The following is an 11526-nucleotide window of genomic DNA, read 5'->3' on the forward strand; positions in this document are numbered from 1 at the left end:
TATTTATAGAATGTTTATCAAGAAACCCGCTGTTAGTATTGTAACGAAATGCAAAAGAAATTCGGCAAGGACGTTTCTTTAATCATCTGGAAGGAATAAAGTAAGTCTTTTACAGTACAAAATATGTAATTTTATGCTTGCTGAGTATGAATGTGTTATGTAAACGCCAAAATGACGAACATACCTGCTAAATAATTAGCTTGTGGCAAACAATTATTCCGCCTCCTTTCATAGGAAAATGAAGCTTCATCAATAGTGGGAAATAAAAGTGAATTGAAAAAATTATGTAAAATGATCCAAGCCCTATGCATCTCTTTATAGGAGAGGAAGTAGCGCAAGACCGCTGTCAGAAGGGGTAGGGGAAGGGAGGGCGTGTAGAGCAGAAAAAACTATGAGTCGTCATGAATAGAGCAATTAAATTTTCTTTCAAGCCATCAAATGCAAATCTTTTGTGTGTAGGGGGCCACAAAACACGGAGTTATGATCAAATGTCACTTCTTTTGTTGCAGGTTGGAAGACTCTGATGTGCTCAACTGTTGTCAGGGGGAGACAGTGGAGGGGATAAATGAAATAGAAAGGGGGTTGAGTGGAACAGAGGAGGGTTAGATGAAAGACATACACAAAATTAGTGTAGGAGTAAGCCTTGTTATAAAGAAAGAATAGGGAAGGAATTTAACCTACTCTACACCTTCTTCAAGCTGACCAAAAAAATCCTCAACCCCCTCCTGGCAAAATCATCTGTGAAACCATCTCTATTTTTTCAGCTCCAATTCATTTGCATAATTTGATTTTTTTTTTGTTTATTTGCTTTTTCTTTCTTCCCACCCACTTTTAAATTTTAAAGGTCTCTCTTGAGTGTGCACAATTTTGGTATGGATATTTTTCAGAGGAAGTGACCATGAAACAGACATCTGGAGACCAGCCTTTTAAATAAAATAATACTGGTAACAGCCTTTTAAACAAAAGCCAAAAGAGATGCTAAATTTTCTTTCAGATTTTTTAAAATGATATTTTATTTTATTTTCATGCAAAGCATCTTCAAACTGCCCTAAATTCACCATAGGTGAATAACAAGAAACTTCCCTCTACAACATTAAATGTAATACATTGTTTAGCAGTAATAGGTTGTGAGAATAGGCAAACTTATCAGTGATAGACTATCTTCTTGTCACATCAAATTTTCTTCCTAAAATTTTCAAGGAACTGCGTAACAGCTAGAAGTCAGAACTATGGATGACATTCACAGTAAAAAATTCAACAAGACAAACAAATGACTGCTTTCAGCAACTACAAAGATACACTAGGACTCTGCTAACCCTCCAATTCCCTTAAGTGACCACAACTGAATTTCTCCTAACAACATCAATAAAATATCAATCTTACAAGTGATGAGAATAAAGAAAAATATCAATAATGGGATTACTCAACTAGTTGATCCAATACCAAGTTCTCTGAACTAACATCAAAAGAATTATATAGCAAATAGTAAGGAGAATTACCCATGAGATCTTGGGAGTGAAAGGGTTAAAGTTCCTTCACACATACACACACAAAAAGGAAACATGTAGAAACATGGATTCCCACATGCATTACCTTCAATAGAAATGTTTACTGGTAACTGTACATCACAGCATCTGAGTAAATTTTTAATTTTACTAGTAAATATTAACTGAGCACTTCTCAATTTTCTCTATTATCTCAGGGGAGCAATGAAATAGTTCATAGAATAGATTTTTGACTTGCAATTATTCCCCTTTGTCATTTCAGTCTGCATGGTAAGTAAAAAAGATAAATGCATGCAAAAAATTTATGCCACATCGCTCTAAATGAAAAAAAAACTCCTTGTCATAATGCTAATGAATTCATTGATCAGTAGTGGAAGATCAGACTCACAGGCTTCCTCTAAACTTCCTTGTTTCTGTCGATCTCCTTAAACGTTGAAATTATGTAATGATGGCTGACTATGTCTTTGTTCAACCCAAAAATCCCACTCTTGTCTAATTACAAACATGAAATACAAGACAGTAAAAAAATAAAAGATGTATCTTTCTATAATAATTGTAGATGTCTACAAAATGTTTAAAAAAATTATTTATAGCTTAATATCATTGATATCTTGGTAAAATATATTTAACTTGAATTGACTCAATGCAAAGATGTAAAAGTATTTTTTGAGCAATGTTACATCTTTCTATGATTCCGATGAGCTGTCACCAACATCATCATAAAAAAATTGACTTCCACTTCTGTAAGAAAATTTAAAAAATGAACTCAATCTCAAGCAAAAATTTAAACTTTTCATTGAGATATATTTAACAATAAGTTGAGAAACTTTTGAAATGAATTTAGTGATAAGTTTTGAACAAAGAAAATGGCTTTTTTTTCCCTAAGCACATTTCATACATTGTTTAATGACTGAATAAAAGCTTTCAATCTGCAGCATCTGTAACAATGACTATTGATTATGTGTTACAATTCTATATTCACAACTGAAAAAATGGCAAAGCTATTTTTGGTCTCAAAGTTGCAATAATTCTTAGCTCTTTGTTGGTCTTTTTTGTTAATAATTCAGTCATTATTACTATTTATCTACTTTTTGTCAAAAATGTTTTACTTGGAAAACCATCATATTACCCAGCTTTTCATCTATGACAGTTTTAAAGACCAGTACACAGCTTGGCCCAATTTCTATCCTTTTCTTAAGTCTGATCTTCAGTAAGGCTCATTTTCTAAACAGCTGCTGGCAATCAACCCAGGGCATAGTGTTGACTTCAAATAACTAACATGTTACCATTGCATTAAATTCATGGAGTACTGCAAATGAAAAAAGTATCTGACGACTAACCCTTGAGTGGGGTAGGGTCAAGCAACAGCTATTTACTAATTTCTCACTTAGGCGAGGCTCCCTGAAAAGAGCACAATTACTAATTAAAATAATTGCAGTGTGCTCAAACAGTTTGACAAGTGTAACAGTACTATGGCTCTATATGGGCTTTGCCTGACTTTGATGAGTACTTCCAGTAGCAGTCGAGGATGCAGCTTCTGGTTCCATTCTATGATGATCAAAGTCCAGGTTCCTTGGACAAAAGTATTTCCATCCATAATAGCAGACAAGGCAGAGAAGGTAAGCAAGTGGGACATAAGCCAAGACATTGACAATTTTCTCTAGCCCTCTCTGAACAGATAATGAGGCATCACTGATGATGCTTGAGCTGAATATGACCACAAAACACAAGTTTGTGAGAAGCACAGCATCAAGAGTATTCAACCAGTCATAATCTGCATTGCCATTCCTGTTACTCTTGTATGGCCGAAGGTAGAGGCATGTCACCACAATTAAGACACAGGAAACCTCTAAGATGGATCTCTTCAAAGGTGAGAATGGAACAAACAGAGCAATAAACAAGATGTAAATGCGGCAGAGGAAATAAAATGCCGCAAACCACCTGTATTCATCTTTGAAGCACTGCTGGAAGGTGTCAAAAAATAACCTGAAATTATTTAAAAATTTAAAATGCCGCATGAACCAGGGAGTGAATAAAAGAACCAATGGTACAAATGCAACGAAAAGGATGAACCACAAGCAAGCAATGATAGTGAATGGCAAGTGTTCCTTCCAATTTCTTATGAAGTCAATGTTACCATCTGCATAGAGCACCCATCTTCCTTGTATGGGAACATAGTGAATGATGTTGCACGAAATCATTGTAATATTCGTATAGCAGAGAACTAGTAGAGTGCACAAGGCTCGCGAGACATTCCTATTTATGTAGCATGTAGGGCGGCACTTTGCAACCTTGGCCAAAATAAGAAGTAGCAGAAGAACATATGAAGGAAGGATGTAATTAATACCAAGTTTTTGAAGGTTGTTCATTCCATGAAACAGACAAGTGCCAACGCCTTTGATTCTCCAATTGGCAATGCCAATGACAAATTTAATAACACGGTCAAGGTATTGTCCCTCTTGAAGAAGAAATGTAATTACTTGGTAGGAATACAACCAAGTATTGAGATATGTTGTAAAGATGTCCAACTGGATACGCAGCACCACCAATACCAAGAATAGTGTCACTATGAAAAATACCACAAGAAGCCACAGATGGGTGTTGTCACACTTTGTTGTACAGTTTTCATTTCCTAAGTTTACAGAGTAGTTGTTTTTGCATGCCCCACAAAGAACACTTGATCCATTGCGGCCTTTAACACATAGAGTGTTGGGGTTGTATTGAAAGTTTGGATCATGTTTAGCAAAATGACAGTAATCTGGTGGACAAGGGTATGTGCTGAACTCGTTTTTCTTTTCTTTTCTTGTTCCACCCCAGTATCCTCTTTTTAAGAACACAAATTTGAAATCATCACTGCAATGTGAAATACCGAGCTGTTTCAAACATGTACAACTGTATTCACCACTCTTCTGTTCCAAGCCAGGGTGACAAAATTGTAATTGCAATGGCTTAGGAAAGGAAAATTGCACAACCCGACCTGCAACTGTGCTGGCTTGCACTTTGAACTTGCTGTACACCTTTCCTAAAAGGTGTAGGTTGTTAATTTTGGGTGAATTACCTTGAATAAGAAACAGGTTTGAAGTGGTACCAAGTTTCACAGTACGATCATTGTTGTCAGTGATGGTTAAGTTGACAATTCCTAACACTGAGCTATTTTTTTCATCAATAAGTTCCACAGAAGCATTAAAAACCTCACTGGGAGAAACCCCCCATTCACTTTCAATGAGTTTTATTTTCACAGGATCAGTAGAAATCTGTTCTTTGGCGCTTATATCAGGATCTTGATACTCAATAACATTGTGCCACTGAAGAGATTCGTTATTTATACGAGGTTGTCCGGCTTGGCGACATCCTTGGAGAGTTGATGCATAAACAGATTTCCCGCCGCCACTTTGCAAAGCATTATTCCCCTTGAAAATTACCCTGGTTTTCCATTTATTGACTCCCTCTAGACTGAAGGTGTTGTTAAAGGCAATAAAACATGGCCGTGTATTCAGCTCAGTTGTCTTAAATGCCACAACAGGTGGACCAGAATCTCTAACGTAGATTGCTCCTCCTTGCTGCAGTGCAACATTGTCAAAAAATTTAAGGTTACTGTCCGGCATAAGCATTATAACTGAAGTGCCATACAATCCTAATGCACCACCCTGTCCTCCTGTATTGTTTCGGAAGGTAACATTACCAACAACATGCAGCATAACATTCTCAGTAACCACTGCAGTGTTGTTATTAGACTCAATGTTCACAACTCCCTGAAAGATGACAGGGACTGAGTATGAATAAATTGCTCCTTGACCAATGACATCTCCATCTTCTGTTAATACAATTCGATTATTGGTGATATTGCAGTCTTCAAGAATGATGCTGTGAACAAGCCTGGGTCCTTTCGAAGTCAAATCCTGACTGCCAATAATAAGTGCCTCACCTGCAAGGCCGATAGCAGAACCCATTGTTGCAGTGTTATTGGTCCAGTGACACTTTGTGAATTGAATATTGAGGCTTTTGTTATTCTCTACTTTTAACAAAGAGCCAATTCCATGATGTGAGACTCCGCCACCAAGAACTGCGCTGTTACTTGTAAACAAACAGCCCTTGTTCATCACTTGGTTTGGAAGTAACTGCTGATGGTTACTATGTGCTATTGTCCCACTTCTGATGGCTCCGCCTGCGTAGGTAGCATTATTATTTGTAAAATTGCAATTATTTATTTCTAAAGTGTTGTTCTGCACCTTATCTTGAAACTCAACGAAAATTCCCCCTCCCCAAAGGGCATAGTTGTCTTCAAAATGACAGTGAGTTATCTGAATGACGTTATTTTGTGCCACACCTTTCACAAATATTGACAACCCTCCTCCCCTTCCAAAGGGAATATGATCATTCCCATGAGGGTTGTCAATAAAAGTTGAAAAATTCTGATCTTTCGCAAGGTTATCTCTGAATGTGCAATAGTGAAAGATGTAAGTGCTGTTACTATCAAATGTACGCGGTATCTTCGTTAAATCGGAAGGAAATGCTGACATATTGGTTTCGCTTTTTAAGGTAAACTCGATATAAACACCACCTCCAGCAACTGCTATATCCTCCGGTGTGGAATTGAGTGGTTGATTGCTTTCAAACCGGGAATACGAGATGCGAACTTCACCTCCTACATCATACATATTCAAGCCAATCCCAGGACTTTGAACAATACTGAAGTTATTTACGATCACGTCCTTGCAGTCAGAGAGATAAACAGCCGAGAGGAATGGTATGCGAGCATACTTTTTAAACGCATCACCAGTTGTGCTGTTATGCAAACCTCCACAACCACGTAGCAAAATTCTTTCCAACGTGATGTTTTCGCTCCCTACGAAAGAGAGACTTCCGTTTTGAAAACAATCAACAGATACAGCTTCTTCGTCTCCAATTAATCCAATCTCTCGTAAGCCAGTAAAGTTGAAATGTTCCGTTAGGTTATAAGAATACTCCTCTGATCGTAGCCGCACAAAAGTCGAATTGGACATATGTTTCAAAGCGTAGTTCAAAGTTTGACAAGGAACTGTAGTTTCATTCCAACACGTGCTGTTGTCTGTTCCATTGACTCGAGAAACCACAATTATCTTCAAATCTGCACGCAGCGAGAGAGACGGAGATCCAGATAAAATGGAGACACCGAGTAAAAGCGAAACAAAGTAAAACAAATGCATTGTGGCTCTGGTCGCTCCCTTTCTCAATGCGCAAAATAACATGAGACTTTGGCCTTCACCAGTCGAACTACTTCCGTTCTAAGATCACATGTAATCATAGCTGAGGAGCCGCCCCGGAATAGGCCAGTGGTAATCTCCCCTCCTCCCCCACCCCGACCTGTACCCGGCGTTCCGGAGTACGGATAGTCACGAATACAGAGACAAAGCTTTGAAAAAAGAGTGCTTCTTCGTGGTCACTCATCGGGAAACCGTCAGAAGTTATATAAATAACAAGTTCTAATCAGGTAACATAATAAAGTCGTGCAAAGTGAGCGATTAGTGTCTTTTTCTAAACTCACTTTCCAGAGGGCCTGGATGGGGTCAACTGAAAACTGACAAATGGCCAAAATTTTAATTGCTGACCAACAAATCGCTGAAAATCTAACTGACAGCTGACATTTGTGGTGGGCTTTTACTGACAACTGACAATAGACCGGATCACCCTAAATATCTTAAAAATTGGATGTGAAATAGAAACATTGATTTATTTTGTCCAATAAAAGTACGTTTTTTATCATATATCAGTAGGAGTACACCAGAGTGTCATATTTCGTTTATAATTACCGCATGGACCATCCGCATTCATGTGTCACATATTGGTTATATGATCTTTGATACCCAACTCGATCGTCAACTTACACGAAGGCCAGGCGGCGTCGCGACGGCCGAATTGATTCGGAAACGGCATTTGAGCGTCACAGAAGCCGCATTCCTATCAATGTTGTAAACACTGTACTGGCGCTGAAAAAGAGATTAACCCCGAGACTGGAATTGCTATGAAAGAATTTGTGGAGAAGTATCGTCCGTTGAGGCAAAGGACAGTTTGGGAGGAAACTACTATGGATAAGGCAAGGGCTTCACCACCGGCCATCTACATGAAGCAATTGTTAGCGGGACTAGCGAATGGTTTTAACTCTGGAGATCAGCCAGTAGGGGCTCAGCAGCGACAAAGGAACCGTTCAAGCTACTTCGGAAAGTGGGAATGTGACAGATGTCACATTTGTTGACGACTGTATCGCTGAAGTGGCAGTTACTGAGGTGCGAACAGATGCAGACGAATATGACACGGACTCAGAAAACGACTTTTCTGACCGAAAGAGAATGAAGATATTACCCCAATTACAGTTTCTAGATCTGGGTGGGCAAATTTCGCCCAGTTTCGTTTGGATTTCTAAGGTACCCTGACAGTAGATATCTCTAATAACCTAACTGAAAAGTTGACAAAAGAAGATTCCTTTCCGATCATTTCATTAGGGCCAATCACAATTGACGCATCATAAAACAAAACATAAAACAAATATATTGTGCTAGAGGACTCTTCACGAGTTTTTTTGTCTGTTGTGGTTGAAAAGGGAATGTTTCAATGTGGCGCACGGGCAAACAGAAGTTTGTGTGCAAAAGAGTCGTTACTTGTTTGAACACCCTTCAAACAAAGACTGAAAGTCACTTGGAAAATCTCGGAATTATTTCATTCGAGGATGGAAAAAAAAGAGTTCTTATTTTCAACTTAATTTTCGAGTTTACGCTATATGTGCCTTTCTTGCCAAAAGTAGGATCGGGAAGTAATAAGTAACTCAACAAGTTAATTATTGACAGTCATTTAACTGAGAACTGACAAATGACCAAAAATCTATCTGAGAACTGAGAAATAGCCGAAATTTTAACTGACAACTGACATTTGTAACCCTGCCCCCCACCCAGACCCTCTTTCCAGACTCCTGGAAAAGTGAACAAGGGATACTAAGTTTTCACCAGCTCTCCCTCCCTCTCTAAATAACATTTCATGGTGCACCGATCACACCTCTTAAGATATTTCTGCAAGGAAATTTTTTTTTTCAATCGCACGCAATCTTGAAATGATTTGAGATGTTTATCATCTTCTACTGTCTTCTGTATTGTCATGGAAAGAGCTGAAAACATGACGCGCCAGTGGCTGTAAGCCTAAAATCACCCAACGCAGGAGCCCGTGGGCTCCTTCTCAAGGAAAGAACTGAAATGTGTATCGGTTGAGAATGTCGAACCAACAAGATACCACCCTTCCTCCCCCCAAAAAAAAAACAAAAAAAGAAGAAGAAGCACCGGGAAATATTGGGTCAGATTTGGGTCAAGATCGGAATTCTGTTGTTACTTATCATCACTCACTCACTCACTCACCGTGAGTCATTCCCGTAACATAATGGCTGCGTCTCCTATTATATACCAGGCAGTAGCCACAATAAGATCAAGGATGATAACATGTGTTAGTGGCTATAGCCCGGAGATCACAAAAGGAGAGAACTTAACTATGCATCGAGAGCGAATGTCGAACTTCTAAGATACTCCAAATGAAACAACAAGTAGCACCGGGAAATCATGGGTCAAAATTGGAACAAGATCGGAATTCTATTGCTGCTATCACTCGCTCAGTCATCTCGACGGTATATGTGGCTTCGCCTCCTGGAGAAGGCAGTAACCACAAAAATGTGTTCGAAGCCAGAGAGATCTAACAGGGACGAAGAGAACATATTCCAAAGTCTTTTCAACCGATCCAATAGCCCTTTTATAAAAACTAATTTGATAAGTTTAAAACACTTCTTCAGAATTTCTGAATCAGCCGTTTTTGTTCGCTTTTTGTTTGCCCAAATTCGAGAGCGCCCACCCAACCGTAGCTTCGATTGCTCCCGCTCCAGAGAAAGAAACGCGGGCTCTTTTTCAGATCTGCGACTGGTCGTCGAGCCAAACTCGGCCAAACATAACAACAAAAGGGACTAAATCACGTGTTTCCTCTGACGCAGTTTTTAGTAGAAGGTGAAGTAAGGACGATTCCTATTTCCGTGTTATAACTATGTCAATAAGGGGGTAAGTTTTAAAGAAACTGTGGTGCCACGTAGGTGGGAGAATATAAGAGGGTAATTTAGTATTATCAACTGAGTTGATAACGTAAATTGGTCACCGTAAAGAGTTAAAAAGCTGACGTTTCGAGCGTTAGCCCTTCGTTAGAGCGATTAGAGGAATTTTGAGATGTTTGTGGGTTTATATGTTATGCATCTACTGCATAACTTGCACCTACTGCAAAAAGTTATATATTGATGAAACAGGAAGACGACTAAGTGATCGATTCCAAGAACATCTTCGCAGAAAGAAATGACAAGAACGCATCCAAACCAGTCGCTAGACACTTTAATCTCCCTAATCATTTTAAGCAGTATATGGGAATTTGCAGCCTTTCCCTACATCCAGGCAGTTCGGAAAGCTGCAAAACTCTAGAACAAAAAATTTATCTTTCAAATCGGCACTCTTAGTCCCCACGGTATCAAAGAGCGCTCTTCATTCAACTAATTTATTCTCGTTTTCTCGTCACCATACTCCCACAATTGCGTCGCTCTGCGTATTAACCCACACACATCCCAAAATTCCTCCAATCGCTCGGACGAAGGGCTAACGTTCGAAACGTCAGCTTTTAAACTCTTTACGGTGGCCAATTTACGTTATCAACTCTGTAGATAATACTAATTTGCCCTGTTACAACTTCATCAGCCCGGATTCGAAGGTAAGGATTCCTTTAAGGTTGCTTTAATGACATAACCGGTTTGGCGATTGCTACTCGTTCCAGAGAACTGTGAAACGCAAATTCGTAGTGCGAGCGTAAAGATTTGGTAAAGAATCGAAATACAACACGCGCTGAACATTTTCAGCCAACATGCCAAATTACGTTATGATATTTTAAAGCAAGGCAACAAACTCGACGATTCCTGACAACTTAAGTTTTTTTCTGAACAACTCCCTGAGAAAAACTCGCAATTTTGTGGTGATGTTTGCCAAAGCGTCAAGCACAGCTGTAAACTACATACCCAAGTAACTCACAAATTTAAGAGTTGGCTCTTGTTTCAGCCTTGGATTCTTAGACTTTTGCAGAACCATTTTCTGAAATCTTCCTCAAGAGTGAAATTACCTCACCCAAAAAGTGTCCAACATACCGCCGATCTCCTGTACATGTTGAAGCCTTCGGGGACCGGAAACATTGCGAGTCTGATCGAAGCGTTGCAAACTCCAAGTCACCGCTGCCCAACCAGAATATTCGTAAAATAATCATTGTGCACAGAAAGCCTAATGGAATTTCCATTTTAAAGTTTAATTCAGTTTCAAGGTAATTTTCGTATACTTTTAAAGGTAGTCTGAAACAAATGCTAATTACCTCCAGGAGGGGAGGGGAAGGGGAGGAGGGTGGGAGCAGGTACGTCTTCGTCTTTGCCTGCTTAAAAGCAAACTGTGCATTGACAAGGCTGATATGCCGTTACATTAGCACCAGGTATTAACTTTCAAGTGTAAAAGCGCAGAGTCCCAACAAAGTTTAATGTACTAAACTTGAACGGAGGAAGTTTCCACTCTGATTAAAAACTGCTTCATAGTTTTAAGGCAAAGTTTAGGTGTACTAAGACTCTTGTGGGGTTTTTGTATGTCATTAACCCCACTACCCTTATTGTAACTAAGATACATTGAGTAATAAGTATTCCATCGTGTAAGTAACACCACACTTCATTTAAGGGGCAGAAAAGAATAATATAAAATTATTACTACCATTTTGACACACTCTAGCAATTTTAAGGACTAAATGTTTGAAAATTCAATCCAGGCAGTAGCAAACTTAAATTTCCTACCAATCATTGGCATTTAATACTTGATAAAATAAGTCACCGGAACATGAAGATTGCTCGGTATGACAGCGCCGTAAAACTCGGTCTGCAGTGACTGTCGTGGCCTCCCACTCAACGCATCGGAAAGGACATCAGAACAAGCTCCTTGTTTTTCACTCGAAG

The 11526-nt window shown here is 39.0% G+C and overlaps 1 protein-coding gene across 1 annotated transcript; it reads right to left on the reverse strand.

The window, feature by feature from the left end:
• Positions 1 to 999: 999 nt before the first annotated feature.
• LOC131769401 (uncharacterized) lies at positions 1000 to 6764 on the reverse strand. The gene has a single exon (XM_059085125.2). The coding sequence runs from the start codon at positions 6731 to 6733 to the stop codon at positions 2984 to 2986; it is 3750 nt and encodes a 1249-aa protein (XP_058941108.2). The 5' UTR covers positions 6734 to 6764; the 3' UTR covers positions 1000 to 2983.
• Positions 6765 to 11526: the final 4762 nt, after the last annotated feature.

This window comes from Pocillopora verrucosa, chromosome 14 (assembly GCF_036669915.1).
Source record: "Pocillopora verrucosa isolate sample1 chromosome 14, ASM3666991v2, whole genome shotgun sequence".
Taxonomy (NCBI): domain Eukaryota; kingdom Metazoa; phylum Cnidaria; class Anthozoa; order Scleractinia; family Pocilloporidae; genus Pocillopora; species Pocillopora verrucosa.

Bases quoted from the DNA above. Each gene is read 5' to 3' on its own strand.
- LOC131769401 (XM_059085125.2), bottom strand. From the start codon at position 6,733: ATGTTATTTTGCGCATTGAGAAAGGGAGCGACCAGAGCCACAATGCAT.